The sequence below is a fragment of the Buceros rhinoceros genome, unplaced genomic scaffold (genome assembly GCF_000710305.1).
Source record: "Buceros rhinoceros silvestris isolate BGI_N320 unplaced genomic scaffold, ASM71030v1 scaffold12883, whole genome shotgun sequence".
NCBI classification, from domain to species: Eukaryota; Metazoa; Chordata; class Aves; order Bucerotiformes; family Bucerotidae; genus Buceros; species Buceros rhinoceros.
In genome coordinates, this window is record NW_010403157.1 from 30,686 (window position 1) to 47,007 (window position 16,322).

Below are 16,322 nucleotides of genomic sequence, written 5' to 3' on the forward strand. Positions count from 1 at the left end.
GAATCACCTAGAAAAGGCCCTGGCTGGGACACTCCATCCAGGTTATTAATTAACACACTTAAACATAGAAAGGGACAAGCAGGTGTTGCTCCGGGAATTTCTAGACTGCCGCAACTTCCCATCTCCTCTAAGAGTCCGTCAATGTTTAATCGTGAAGGTTCACTCAGCCTCCTGCTTTCAGCGTGGTTTCCGGTTGGCCCATTGCGTCCCGCCAGTCTGTTACCTCATCGTACCGATGACTCGCTGAGAAGCTGATGGATCACACAGAGAACTGGTGGCATAAGCTTACTGTGGGAGCACACACAAACGTCTCTGCTAGACCACAATTATGAAAAGCAGTTCTTTAGTAATACTTGTGATTCAAGTCCCAGAGTGCTTTGCACACACGTAGCTGTGTTACACAGTTCTTCGGAAAAGGGCTGACTCTTCTCCACTCACGTGCTCTGCTGTTGGAGGAAGGAGCTTGAGCTCCCTGAGCTGGCATTTGCAGACTGCGCATCCAGGACTCAGGGCCAGCACGTCTCTTGACTGACTGATTTAGGTAAGGAAGAAAGCAAAAAATTTGAATAAACCCATTCAAACTGGTCCTCTCTACTAGGAAGACTGGAGAACATATTCAGCGTTTCTGATGAGCTTTGTCTGTGTCTCAGGAATGCTCAGGAAGAGTAAACATTTGAGACAAGTTCAAGTGATATATAATTATGTATGTGCATTTGTTTGTTATATATAGCTATAATATATATTACTGTATTTTAGTAGAGTATCAGCACGTATTAGCATACTGAGGGTATACATCAGTGCACACAAGTGCTGGTTTCCTGCCCCGATACAATATAATGACTAACCACGTTTAGGTAGGGCCAGACAAGTCCTCAAAAGCCATTCTTTCATGAAAGCCACAGATCATCTCCTGACAGATTGTGCAATGTCCCTGTTTCAGCGGCTCATCAGTTTGACAGCTTTGGCAGGTTTTGCAAGTATCCCACCCAAATCTGTTTCTCTGCAAATGAGGCTTTCTTTTTGTCCTTTAGAAGTGGGTGTGGATAATAACCGATTGTCTTCTTCTCTGTAACAATCTTTCTGTACTGAAATAGTGTTATTGCCTCCTCTTGCCCTCAGTCTTTCTTTTCCAGATTAACCAGATTTGTCCAGTATGGGAATATATCACGCCAAACCACTCTGAGGCCAAGGTAGCAGTTTTTCTCTGTTCTGCCTCCAAATTATTAACCAACTTCAGCTTTCCAGGATGGCGAAGAGTGAAATCTTGCTGAACTGAAGAGAAGAATGCCAGTTCTGTAAGCTACTTATCAGCGAATTTCAGATGATGTTTTGGGGAACAGAGTAGGTCTAGCTAGGGGAAAGCCACATGTGAAATTCCAAATCAAGAACTTACCGATACTGTAAAGAGGTGGAAGACACTGATGAAGAAAAACCTCCCAGGCAACGCCCTTGGAGGAAAGAGAATGCAGTGTGAATCTTTTCCTGTATTTTCAAAGCAGTTTGGTGACACTAGTGTGAGAAAGCACTCGGGAGAGGCGGCTATTTCTATAAACCCTTCCTCCGTCCAACGACATCCCACTTATCACACTTCAGGAGAGGCCCTTTGCAAGTTCGGGAATTGAGATCGGCATAAAACCCAGACGTGAAGCAAAAAGATACCAAGAAATCAGCTTCAGAAATGAAAATATCCAAAGATTTCAAAATCTCATAGCTGAAAATACGAATATGAAGTAAGTAATTCAAGATAGTGTCATGTAAATATTTCATAAGGAAAAACATGAGTTCTGGAAATAGCATTAGAAGTTTTAAGATGTCAAAAAATTGTAATAGGCTGCAGCTCTTTAGGACTAAGACTTGCTCAAGCTTTTAAACTGTAAGGGAACAAATGCTCCATTAACACTGTTGTCAAGAAATTGATAACCGAGAAGGAGCTGCAAAGTAGGACATAGGCTCGATTCCAGAGGAGCCCTGTTGCAGAACAGAGCCCATAGTACAAAATCTAGAGAAGCTAAGTTACCACAAACATGGTAAATAAATGTATTTTGATTATGACCGTTTCTAGGCAGGTTTGATTCAAATCTTAACATTAATTTCTGATATTTTTGGTCAGCTAAGCCAGCCTAGTCTTGTTTTGTGTCCTTGTTCTAGTCAGTCAGGTGAAAAATTCATTCTTGCCATTGCTTCTCAGCAATGACCATTTTCTTTGATTCCTGTTGCCTTAGCTTGGGCTGAAGACCTCAGCTACAGAGCACTTGCATTTTCCATGCATATTTCTTACTGATTCTTTAATAAGTACGAATGTAACATATTTAACATTAGCAGCAGTCTTCTGTTTGAACCTCACCTGTCAGACCTCAGAAGAGTTTTGGTCTCCTAAAGGTCTGCTTTGGTTATGCTCGGCAAAAATATGAGGATAAAAAGCAAATTTAGGTTGGTTTAGAAGAACAGGGTTTATCCTTTCTCCAGCTGTAAGGAGAGCATGATCCCCGCTGAGTACCAGAGAGTAAACAGAAGTGAAAACACGCTCCACGGGCAACACGATGCTTCTTGGCATTGAAAAACCTAAATGGTACAAAAAGGAGCTTTCAGGTTCTCCTATCACTATAATTGCATCTTGGCATTTAGCTCGGCACAGCTTAGCATTCTCTCTGCCTGCGGTTGATTACCCCATGGCTGTTTTATAAAGCTCCAGTGAGATGATATTTAAGGTCAAAGACTGGGCCACTTTTCACGAGTACCAAAGCACGTAGCGCCCAGGTGTCCTGGCTTCAACTCCTTCCTGTACTACCAGTATTCTTGTGGAACATTAAATATGTTATATAAACTTCCTGTTTTCAGCCAGAGAAGCTGATGTTGAGGTTGTTGTGAGGCAACATGTTATTAGGAAGATATAACATAAACTGATATTATCCAGTTTGTGAGGTATGTCCCGCCTTGAGGGGAAAATGTTGTTCAGAGAGAACAAGCCAGAGCGAAGAGTGGCGACGGGTGGAACGTAAGAGAAAGGTAAACAACAATGAAAATGCTGGTTTTGATGCCAGCAGGGTTAGATTCTGTGGATGATATGTAGCCATAGATGAAACACCCGAAAAAGTGAAGGAACTCCCCCTCCAGCATTCATAGGAGCCAATCTACAGTGACGATCATAAAGAATTCCCATGCTGAGAAGACTTAGTCAGTAAAGAGTCCTCAGCTACAAGGAAAACATGCCGTGGATTAACACCCTCATTTGCCTAGATGGCAGCCCCAGCTGAGGTGAACTGTGTGTTGACTGAAGAAGGCAAAACGCAGGCTGCCAATAGCTGCTGCTGCAGTGGAGGTGTGTAACGCTCCGAGATGGCCGCTTTCGCCTGGGCTCCTGCCCGCAGAACACGCTAACACAGAAGGTGAGAGAACTGAGACTCTGCTAACCTGCTCTACAAATCTTTACTAAATTAAAGGCTGCCTTCAGGAGGGAGAGGAAAAATGATGCAAGGTAGCGATAGCTGATACAGAGCAAGCGGTGAGCTGTCACTCAGTGAGCTGGCACTCAGTGAGCTGTCACTCAGTGAGCTCATCCCTCATGCTGGTGAAAACCCCAGCTCAGAGCCACCCTTCCCCCATGCAGGGTGGTACTAATTTTAGCACATCTGCAGCATCTTGACTTTCTTCCACCCTTCCCATCTGGGAATTCTGCTCTCCTCCACTCTTCTATGTGTAAACAGTGGAGTGGTTCTTGTGATAGCAAGAAGAAAACCAGCCCCTCAGGAGGTCCATTATGCTCGTGCCAACCCAGGTTTTCACAAGAATATCCAGCCCTAAGGTAGCTCCACTCTCAAGCAAATGGCCCGTAGTATTTTGAGAAGGTACGTTTGGGAGCAGCTGCTGATTGATATCCCAGGAACCAGCAATACTTTTTATTTTTTCTGTTCTTCAGCCTCCTATAACAGAACACACTTAGACTATATATTCTCTTATCCCTGCATTTTTAAGATACATTGCTCAATATGACCACATGATAAATCCATCCTTCAAATAAATCAGATCAGTCTTTCAAGGAGCCATATGATTAAAGAGTTTGATGTATTCCTGTGAAGGTACTTCAACAACAGCACAAAAACTTTCCACTGTAAAAAGAAATATGTTATTTCTTAACTTGTAGGGAGACAAATAGGAATACAAATACAAATGAAAAATGAAAAAAGAAAGAAAGAAGACAGAAATCCTGGTTATTATGGAACTACTTATGAAATCCATGATAAGAAAACATAAAAATAGCCATTTCTTCATAGACGTGGCTAAAACGGAGCATTCTCTCTTCACAGGAGAAGCTTATACTCCTTGTTTGCAGTAACTTGAGAAGGTATGAAGCAATGGCTCAAGAACATCCACTACAAGTAAACCACAGTTCACTTGGCATGTGCTCACTAAGCCAAGAGAAATGTGCCCAGCACATTCGGTATCTTAACCTTCACGCTACTCATTAAGGTGAGTTAAACGTTCTTGGCTGCATGTAAGATCTGGCAATGACCCATAAAAGCAGAGGTTAATTAGAATGCCTCTGCTGCAGCCTTCCTCCGTGGACACCAGCGTCTGAAGAGCTCTTGTCAGCACCAGAGCCCATGCCACTGTTCTGTATTACCTGCCATGCTGTGCAGGAACACTACAAGAAAAACATGCAAGTGTGTGTGTGAGAGTGTGTGTCTATACACGTTTTCACAAGGCACTCCAGCCACTAGTCAACTCTCTGGTATGGAAACATTCAAAGGAAAGAAAATTCTTCCCTGCACCGGATCAGCTGTCCTTTGCTGTTCCAAGCTGCTCTTACACCATGCCAGCCTGGCAGGGTGGCGGCTGTGCTGAACCAGAAATCAGGCGCTGAGAGATGGACTCTAGCGTCGATCATGTCCATCCTTTCTTTTCCTACAGCTGATGCTAATGTTCTCTGGACCAGGATGTGTCTTGACAGGCCCATCACACCACTTTGCTTCGATCCAGCAGTTTAAAAAGATTTTCAGTTACCCAAGAATGAGTGTCAGGTCATAAAAGGATCCTTGCCACACAACTCCCCTTTTAACTGGTTAAATATTATTATTCCCATTTCACAGATTAGATACTGTGGCACAGGGAAGTGCAAACTGGTGGAGGTCGTGTGCAAAACAGCAGTAGCAGAGATTAGAAATTTTAAAAATATTCTTCTGTATCTTGCTATTTGCATGATTAGAGTCCTCCCATCTCTAGTCAGTGTCTCCTAGAAGGCATATTTGGAGAGTGAGGGAAAGACAAGGAGAAAAAATACCTTCTCTTTTTCAGAGAAAGGCCTGATAAAGAAGTGCCATGAACTCCAGGGTGAAGGGAAGTGCATTATCCAGCTTTGCTGAAAGCTTGCTATTTGAGCAATTGCCTAAGTGGAGACAATTCAAAGGTGAACAGCAGTAGTGGTTAAGTGGTTTGAAAGGGAACAGAGATGTATTTGTTCAAAAGAAAGTCATAGAAGATAGCAACAAAGGGATGTTGTGAGAGAGCTGGTAGTCTATTCTCCTATTAACCACACGTGACGTGAATCAGCCCTGGTCCTTAAGATGGAGCAGTCAGCGTTTAGAGTAAATAAATGAAAACGAGAACCTTTAGCCAAAGAAAAAATACCAGTAGAAATCACTAAAAGCATCAAACTGAGTGTAGAATCGAGGTCCGGATTCCGACCCCTGAATTCTGGTAACTACAGTGTAGCTGCGCCTATGCTTCCATTTTATGCAGTGAGTCTGGAGAGACACTCAACAGATCAGATGTAAACATCTACTTTGGTGTCACTACAGGTCTCCGGGCTCCCTTGTCTGTATTGACTAGACCCCAGCTGACTGTAGTTGTAGCTCAGAGGTGTAAAGAACATGTACTCATCTAATTTCAGAGGTGTCTAAACACAGAGCGGACTCCTACCCAATCTACTCCTTCAGGAAAATTTAGGAACAGGGAAACAAATCCTGCAGTGATAAAGCAGATCAACCTCATGAGTCACATATGTCGGTTTAAAGTCCCAAGATTGTAACACTCATACTTTCTCATATCCCACTTCTTGTTTTATGCATCTGCAATAGTCACTCCTTGTTGAACAGCTTCCCTGCGGTCTGCCTGCGCTGATCCCTCATGGCCGTCGTACTGTAATCAGGGTGTATCGACGGTGCTTACAACTGCACCAGCGTAGCTAGGCACATGTCTCTGATGAGTAAATAAGTACCTTTGGAACAATTTTTGAGAAGACCCATTTAACCAGTGAACAAGGTCTCAGTCTTGTGAATAGAAACTGAACTGGAGACCTTTCCACTGGTGCTGATCAAAGAACACAAAATACCAAAAAGTACAAAACATCAACAACAATCTGGGGCCTGCAGAAGATTGCCAAGAGGAAGGTCAAACTCCCCAAGGTTTCCCTGCAGATCACAGGAGGGCATCACTCCTGCAGGGTCCTCTGCCTGCGTAAGCTCCCTGCACTTGCTCCCCTCGGATGGCGTATGGCAAATGACGAAGTGCTGCCTGTACTGCACTGGGACTTGCCTTTGTTTCTCAACATCTTAATCAGGGTTGGCTTTGCCAAGGGATTGAAAAACCCCTCTTGAATGACAGTTCAGTTCAGGTTTTGCTCTTCCTCCTCCACGCATACTTTCAGGTGGGTGAACTTACATGTAGTGAGAGGAAGGCTTTGGATAGGGCAACAAGTTGCTAATGGCTGTTCCCAAGCACCTCGTTAAACCAGAGTGGACATACCCCAGAAATGTTTAACTCAACAGAGACTCTAAACAAACTGCTCCACACTATTCATCTTGATTTTTAAGAATAATTTTGCCGGAACCACCCAGCTTGGCTTCAGCAACATTTACAATTAATATCGTAGAGGCTTTATTGCCTTAAGCGCTGAACTTCAGAGCACGAGTAAAGGGCTGTTCAGAGCGGTGGGTTTAGCCTTTCCGGAGCATTTGTCTCATTTAAGGGAAGCAGATAAGAACGGCATTGTTTTCTACTGAAAACTTAACAATGTTCAGAATAGATGTAATTATTGTTGGGGCTGCTCTATAAAATGGGAATTAGCACCTCTCATTCTCAAACAGCTCTGAGGGAGGAGCTCTGAGGAACTCCTTCATTCTTTTGTAGTGCACAATGGACAGTCTATTTGCAGCTGTTCTTTCTTGTGCCTTATTGAGACAATGGCAAGTAATTAACAAACAGGGAAGGAACGGCAATATTTGCTGTGTTCAGATTTGTGGGGTTATGAGGTTGCCTGTTAGCTTTTACTGCTTTCTGCTGCAATATGCGATATGAGCTATATCATATACATATTCTTTTACCCGAATTCAGGCAGTTCCCATTCCCACTCCCATCCTTGGCTTCATGTTCCATTTAGGCATGATCTGAACAGCAGATGCTGTTCCCAGATCACACAGGAGGTTTTGTGGTCTCCTTTTGTTTAGCTGTTGGCTAAGAAACGTAGCTGGAGTCTCAACCAAACGGACAACCCAGTGTTCATGAGAGCCATGACTTTTTATAATGGGGTCTAATTAGTTGCTGAACTGAAAAGTTTGTGGTAATGCAAGAAGGAAAAAGCTTTTTCCACACTCTTCTTGTAGGAAGGACATTTTATCCAATTGTTTCCTCAATACTGTTGTGCAGAACCGCATGAGACAATATATGTAGCACATGCTGAAGGGAAGGACTGCAAGATACTGCTGGCCCTTTGCTTTGGTTGGATGACGAACGGTTTGAAGATTCTAGTATCTGAAGCCGCAATACAAAATCTTGTCAGGCCTTGATGACTAACCGTGTATTGCCGGCTGTCAAAGGAGGTGCCTATCTCATCAGCCAGTTGGCTAGGTAAGAATATCACAATTTTAACCTGCTTCCCCTGTGCCCTGATCTGTAGAAGGCTGGTTCCAGGGCTGCCAGTTTGTATTTTTTTGGCATGGTACCTGCTACAGCTGCTGCATGTTTCTTTTAAGTGAAAAATTGTATTCCTCTGTGAAATACTTTAAAAATATTTATAGAATTATTTTTAAAAGTGACACAATCATGAATCCAAGTGCAGCTGATGCTTACACTGTATGGCACGGGCACAATGAATCAGCTCACCATAGGGCTACATGGGCACAACTAACTTGCACAGGAGCAGGTGGGAGAACGTGTCTGGGGATAAGAGGTGCAGGGAGCAAGTCTGCGTTCCTTGACAGCAGTGGCCAGCTCTGAGATCTGCTAGGCTGCCATGAAACATCCTCCTGACACTGCTTTGTCAGTCGAACTGTCTTTTAGCTTAGGCAATAAGAACTACAGGTCTCAAACTCAGTCTATATGGAGTACAAGCAATGGTTAAGAATTCCTGATCCTCTGGATCCTAACACATGATTTTTTACCTCCTGAATAAAAAGCACATTAGACTTACATTCCCTTGTGAAACCCAGCCAGGTAGCAAAGAATGCGGTGAGAAGCAGGATTTACAGAGCAGTTCGTATTACCACCCTGTCTCGTTGACATAAATGTTTATGCTTACAAGTGGTGCTGACCAGCCCCACCGTCATCTACCAGACACATCTAATACACGGAAAGGCAGATTTTATAGTTTTGCGATTCTGTTCCTTCCAAATCTCCTGACGATCTTTTCTAAATTATTATTTCTTTATTCTCTATCAAATGACTGTAGAGAAGAAAAATAACCACAAAAAACATTTATGTGGAAATAAGACACGTATCTCAACAAAAAGCATTGTACTGTCTTCTAGTGCCTTGGGTTCCACAAATCTCAGTTAGTTTGAACAGGAAGGACAGAGTCATACCTTAAGAACAGAAGACAGACACACCTACCAGAGACTGATACCATAATGGCACAGTCTTAAACTGTTCCTTATTTTAGTGGAATAGAAAGTGAGAGTAAAACAGCTCCTACAATTCAGTTTTGTTCTAAAACAGCAGAACGGCCCCATCTGACTTTCACTTCTGTGGTGCTCTGTGCGCCCTGCCCCGGTACACTCTCACTTCCCTAGCACTGCTTTGACTTGTCTGCTGTTGAATCTCCATGTAATGTTTCTATTAATTTAGATGTTTCCTTTTCCATTTTGTCACTTTTTTTATGTTTCATAAATTCCTAGGCAACCTCAGGAAAATATAGATTTCTCAACAGTACTAGTTATTGCAGGGAATGACACGGAAATTTCATCAAGCAAGATAACTTATCATTTATTTTTCAGCTTTATATAACCAAATCACTGCAGAATAAGAAGACAGAAAAGAGCTAGGAGGTCATCTATTCTGATTAAAACAAAGAATACACCTTGTTGGAGACTTGTAAGACTCCAATAGTAAACAGCTGGATGAAACTTCCCCTAGGGACTTTCTAAATTAGGGAGTAAGGTTGCTTTCTGAAAATCATCCCTTTGCAGGCAGGTGCTTAAATACTGATGGCGTGAAAGACCTTCAGCCTATCCACAGACGTTAGTCCAAAACCTTTACCTTTAATTATCTCAGCAATGGCATCAGTGAGTTGACTCTGGCTGGCTTAGAACTGATACTACTCATGGTCAGATAATTGAAAACCATTATCTGGACCACAGAGTCTGTCTATTAACTGTGAAGCTTGTAAGGATGTTTTTAGAGTCCCCCTACAGTCATGTCAGGATACTAAGGAGAGTTAGCGTAAACTTTCCTTGGTACCCTAAATGTTCTGATCCTGAACAAGAAAGAAAAATGACCTTGAAACGAGGTAGTATGTTCAGAGCTCAGGAAAGCACCAGCCTGATAAATTTGGAGCCTGGAGTTCTTTATTTAAGCAGAGATTACCGTACAGCAGACCAGCTGGTGTGTCTCATTGCTGTAGGGGGCTGGAACTATTGCATTTCCCTTACTCATTTCACCTTTGTCCACTTCCCTGCAACAATCAGCAAGGGTCACTGGTCAGTGACAGCTTTGATAATGGCTTTTTTTTTTTAACTGGACACCTCTCTCTCTAGTTAGGAGCTGAGAACACGGGAGGCACAGGCCACCAAAACCCCACCACTCCAATTCACTGTTAGCCACTCCAGCATTTGAACAGCCTGCTTAGAGATTGAGAGACCCACGCAGATTTTCAGAAAGAAGTTTCATCAGGGAGGGACCACTCCAGCATTTGAACAGCCTGCTTAGGGATTGAGAGACCCACGTAGATTTTCAGAAAGAAGTTTCATCAGGGAGGGGAAGCAGAGATTGCCTTCTCAAGTTCCCATGCCTGAAGTCCTGCTACTTTCTGGGATTATTTTTCCTCTGTATAAATTGCAGATAAGGATCTGATTCCCATCCCTTTAGCATTGGCTGTAAGTCTCATTACTGTGTTTGAGTACATGCAACCACTCCAGATTTGCAAGGAATGGGAGAGAAGGCAGAGGATGATTTTTATCTTGATTTTACCTTAGATTTCTACTTGAAAGCAAAATGTGGGGTTTATGCTCTGTTGATAAGAAACAAACATCAGCAGCGAATGTGAAGGAACATCATCTAAAATATGACATGCAAATGTTCTGTTTTCTACTGCAAGTGGGTTGAGCAGATGGGGTGTTCTGAGACAAGATGTAGAAAACGTGCATGCTGGTCCTGTGATGCGTTCCCTGGTTCCTACAGAAGCACAAGTGCATGTAAATATTGCTTCCATGCACCCCAATAAGGAGAAAAAGTCTGTCAGTGGACTTAGGAGACAGGTCACCTACTGGGTCACGATACGGATATGGATCGTGAAGAACAACATAAGCTTTGTATATCCTTTCACTTGTTGGATTAACCAGTATGTTGTGGTATGAGTTTGATGCTCTAAGTATTAAAGGAGCAAATGCTGAGAACGAATTTCTATGGGGATCATGGGCTTTTTAGAGAAAGCCATCAAGATGAAGGAAAGTCTGGATAACCATGAAAATATTCTGAGCATCTCACATTCAACAGATTATTTCCTATAGAGAAAAAACACCGACAAGAATGGAGTATCTTACCAGAGGTTTACACAGAATTTTTAATTGTGATGTTGTTGTTTGCCCTTTAAAAATACAGCCTCCATTATTGTGATCATAATTTTTATTCATGAAGCATTTTAAACTACTTTTACCATGAAAAGGGAAGATCCTATCACCTCTAAAATTCAGATTACTCTTTTTTAAAACAAGATCTGAACTTCATCCTCGTACCAGCTCAGAGGGATTTTCATATTCTTAGCATCAATATAAAAAAAGTCAACTTTATAGTGTTTAACCCTCTTAAAGTGTCCTTTGCAATCCCAGTCCAATCTGCTCTTACTTTGGAGGTTGCAAAGTACTGATGGTTGATTAAAATCTAGATCTGTAGGAGCTTGATAAAACCTACACAACATGTAAGCTTCTTTTTTTAAAAAAAAAAAAAAGAGTTGATCAATCTGCAGAAAGCTGCTTAAAGCTGTGGGAAATAAGAGATTGTTGCAGAGGGGAGTGTGAAAAAAAATTGTCTGAAAGTAGAGGTAGAAGGGGGAAAATGGTCAAACAGAACAGTTTTCTAATGGAAAAAGAGATTAAGACAGGATTACAGTTTTTATACAGGTAACAGGCAGGAGGCTTAATATGCCAACAGCAGACGGTTCCGAAGACCAAGGGGTGACTTCTCCTTCCACAGCCCTTATACCCACACTGGGAAAACAGAATGTGTTTTCATAGCCTGATAAAAAACCAACCCCTTTTCTCACCTGGACAAATGGTTCTTTAGGGTGGTCGAGCTCATGTAGTTTGTGGAAATCTAATGAAATCACATCCAAACTGTTTTCACTTTCAAAATGAACTTCAGCTGAATTCGTGGAATCCCCCGTGAGAAGGAGGTTAGCTGGAAACTAGGTGCTCAGTAAGCCAGTGGCAGGACTTGTGGGGAGGAAATGTCTGCATTTATATAATATTTATAATTATAAAAAATTGGCATCTTATTCTGCAGTTACTTATGGAAGAGCATACCATTCCTTGTTGCATTTTTAAAAGCACATTGTTGTTCCTTACTTTAATTTTACTAGTCTTCTGATTTAAAGAGACTAAGGACAAACCCAGACCCTATGGGACCCACTGGCAAGCTGTCATACTTCTTACAACGCAGCATGTGTAGGACAAGTCCGTACAATTACCCAGCGTAATTATCTACTACTTTCAATTTAAGAAGTGGAAGCTGAAGGGGGTGGAAACAAACCCTGACATATTTACGTTATGTCACCCATTACTATAAAAAGTAGCAGTACCACAACCGAGAGCCACAACAAACTTTCATGTAAGAAACCTTAAGTTTATGAGAAGGGGAGGAGAAAAAAATCAAAGCAGAATAGATGGAATTCCTGGAATTATTATCTGGAAGAATTACACAGATAATTATCCCTCTATTCTTTCTGCACATTTCTAGCTCCTCAGCTAAAATTTTAAGAAATTTTTCTGAAGTCACATCACAACTCTCAGCCTGTAGGTTCTTTACCTCCCTTTTTCCCTCCCTTCATGTATCAGAGCTATTTTCTAGAAAATCATGGAATGAATTTATTAAATTTATTAACTTCATCGGTATTTAATCCTTATTTTTTAAAATGCGATATGCATTAACAGGTTACATGATTTTTCCATTCATGTGAACTACAGATCCCCTGTATAATGAATTACAAGACAGAATTTTCAAGACAGAAGAATGCTAGCAGTAGCCTGTGGCTACTGGTCAAGTGAGCATGAACAGACTGCACAAGGAAAACAGTCACCTCAGATGTGACACTGCCACTCAAAGAATACACGTTTAGAAATTGCTTAAGCGAGCCACTACTTCAGGAGCAAAGGAAAGACTAGAAGACTGGGGGAAACAGGCTCTAGATTCCTCAGGACATACCAGTATGGGAATATTTTGTCATTGTTGTTGTCCCAAATACAAATGAAAGCCTAGGTGTGTCTTATGTGTAGTATGTACATGTATATGTACATGTACATGTATATGTATATGTACATGTATATGTATATGTATTCATAGGTGGTGTTTTAGTATTTTCTCTGCCTAGACAGAGTTCACTTCCATGAACTTCCTTAGTTTTCACTTGTCTGAACACAGGTGGATACAGGTTTAAGTATCTGCAACACTCTGAAAGATAAAGTTCCCCAGCTTTCAACCCCTCGTGTGTAAAGAACCATTTTTCACCACCTGCCAGTTGCTGACTCATTTGATGGTCTCTTCTACTTGTACAGGAAAAGACAATGAACAGCCATTCACTCTATTCATCCCGTTCCCCAGTGAAAATCTTTAGGATGTCCTACCAGATTGATGGACACCAGCGCAATAGCAGCATGAAACTCCCTTAACCTGCCCAATCAGGTGGCACCACACCCGAGTCAGGGAGGCTACGAAAGCCCAGCCTTGTCCAGGTATCAACAGCAGTTCATAGAAAATTAGGATTGTTTCTCCCATACCTGTCGCTGATTTTCTGTCTCTAGTCTCAGCCTGGCTTCTACACATCTTCTGGTCTCCAGGAAGGCTTGGCGCTGTGCTCGGTCTGATAAGTAGCTGATGAAGATTCCCGCAGTGTTCATACACATAAATAACACTGCCTGAGCCGCTATCTGCAACGAACAAGAAACAGAATTTGATCAGACAGAAGAACAAACATATCAGGTCAGGGGATGGAGGGAAGAGAGAGAGAGGGAGGGAGGGAGACACTGGCTGCCCTGCAATCATGTAGGCTGTAAAAATCATGGTTAGGAAAGTTTGCATAAAAGAAACTCTTTGATCTTAATTAGAGGAATCAAATGCATAAAATTCTCTGCCTTGAGGAAGAAATACACAGTGTTTGGGGCATTAAACTCTAGTTGAACCACGAAGGATGTTTCCAAGAACTGACTCACAGGCTCTAGCCAGGAGTGATTACAAACATAATTAACTATTTGTTTTTGCTCTGCCTCTTCTCTAAAGGCAACTTTGTGATTTGTTCCACAGGTTACTCTGAGAGGAGAGTCACGTTAAGGAAAACAAAGAGTGCCAGTTAGCTAAGAATTAATATCAGGAGAACAGTTATTCTCTCACTATTGACCAAATTAAATACATTCATTTTCAGCTGATGCCGAGGTACAAGCCTGCACGACGTGAATCCTGCGCCGCTCAGGAGGGGAAGCCGAAAGGATAACCAAATTCTTGCACAGCCTGTGCCTGTGTACAGAGCCCTTCTCTGCACTGGGGCTTGCATAAGAGCCACACTCTTTTTCCTTGCAGAAGGTGCATCACAGCTTCTTCCTTTGCCATACGAACTTAAAAGAGCCAAATGCGAGTGCGTCCTTGAGCAGCACAAATCTCAGGGGCTCACTTGTCTTTCACTGGTACCTCTTTGTGCTCTGTATGTCGGTAAGGCAGGGCACATCAACACCAGGGACTGGTTTGAAACTAAGAAACTTGTAATAGTTGCATGGACTAGAGACAGAACAGACCTGTAAATTCAGCAGCTTTGTCCAAGACCTCATCCCTGTTCTAGGTTATGAATTCGTGGGAACTCCTCTCAGTTTGCACTTCATCCTGCCTTTTTTTAACTTGTGAGAGGGTCAAGACAGAAAAATAAGTCCAGAAGTTATTAATATTCCTCAAACGTAGCACGTAGGGCCAAACCACTCTGACTGCTCTGTTTGCTAGAGAAGCCATCAGGGCACAGTGAAGCAGCTGCAAGTCTGCAAACGAACCTTACGAATGACAGGACAAGAGGAAATGGCCTTCAGCTGCACCAGGGGAGATCTGGGTTAGGTATCAGGAAGAACTTCTTTCCCGAGAGGGTTGTGCAGCACTGGAACAGGCTGCCCAGGAGGTGGTGGATCCCCATCCCTGGAGGGGTTTCACAGCCGTGTGGGTGTGGTGCTGAGGGACATGGTGTAGGGACCCTGGCACTGCAGGGGAACGGCTGGACTCGATGATCTCAAAGGTCTCTCACAGCCAGAGGATTCTGTGATTTCTGTGATTCTGTGAACTTCAGCTTTCTGTCTTGCTGCTGAGGTCCGGGCACAGCCACTGTGCTGATGAGGTTCCGCTGAGGGCATCCTGTCTTGTGGGATCACAGCTCTCTCCCAGTGGCAGATCAGCTGTGCAGCAGGAGGGACCTACATTACGCTGCAGCAGCCACCCAGGCTGTGACAGCTATGGACCATAACGCTGGGTGTGATACCTACAGGTTCATAACAACACCAGAACAGCAGCACCAGGACAGATCACGTGTTCACCATTCAGGATCCTGTGTCTGAGAGTGGACAGCAGGAAGCGCCCAGGTAAGAGCCTAAGGATAGGACATGTGATTCAAGAGCAATGCAAGCTTTCAGGGATGGTTTGTCCAAACAGTCTTGAACACTCCAGCAACCTGTGGTTGTGTGACATTGTGGGCTAGGGGTTGCCTTTTTGTAGTATTATCTAATAATCACTCTCCCTAAAATCAGTGTGGCTTGTCCTAACAGAAGAAAGAAAACATTTTCTTCAGAGCTCACTGCTCACATTCACATGGGTTTGAAAGTGCGATTTGGTATCAAACCAAATGCATCTGGCAGAAGCTTCAGCTTTACAAGTTCCTGCATTTCTGAATCTGGAGCGTTGTTCTACAATGGTACAGGGAAATCATTTACAACGTGTATGCCATGATTAAATAAGAATGCATATCCTGGCTCCAGCTGAAGTTCTGCTTAACCTTTGCCAGTCACAGACACTTAGGCAAAGCTCGTGAGAAGTAGGGCATGCTAAGCGAGATCCTCGCGTTTTCTTGGCTTCCAGGATCCTGTGGAGAACGGCACTTCTGAGCTGGAGGTGGAATACTCTCAGTTGTCTGCTTAACTTTTTCTGAGACCTTTCTCATGTTAATGTGGCCCCTACAGCACTCGGTGACAAAGATTTCTACTATTTAATTAGTATTTAATTTGTGATAAAAATGGTTCCTTTTGTTTGCTTTAATTTGCAGCCTTATCATTTCTTTGAGTGTTGCACTATGCTAATAATATGAGAAGCAGTGACTAATCATTCCCAATTCATCTTCCTCTCACCATTCCTGATTTTACCAACTTCTAGCATTACCCCTTACTTTGATTTTTTAAAAGGGAGGAATTTGAGACTAGTCTCACCGCATTTGTCATTTCCCCTTCTATGCTCACTGCATTTTTCCTGTTATCTACCTTACTCTGTTTTGCTGGAGAGAGGTTGTCCTGGACCTGCCAACTTCCCCCAGACACTTTCCACCTTTGCTCCAAGATAAAACAGAGAATGCGGTAATTCAGCCCATGAGATAACTCCTTCTGGTGCCAGCTACTGAGAGGCGTGTGATGAGCTGACCTAAGACCAGTTCAGAATTACATCGTTCA

General features: G+C 42.7%; 1 protein-coding gene across 1 annotated transcript in view; it reads right to left on the reverse strand.

Annotated features, from left to right (window-relative positions):
• The window catches only part of LOC104490603 (adenylate cyclase type 8-like), a gene marked incomplete at both ends in the record, with an annotated part of 40,742 nt that extends 27,174 nt beyond the window's left edge, over nt 1-13,568 (reverse strand). The window contains one exon of the mRNA XM_010132909.1: nt 13,419-13,568. Coding sequence (XP_010131211.1) covers nt 13,419-13,568 — 150 coding nt within the window. The remainder of the gene's footprint in view (nt 1-13,418) is intronic.
• Nucleotides 13,569-16,322: the final 2,754 nt, after the last annotated feature.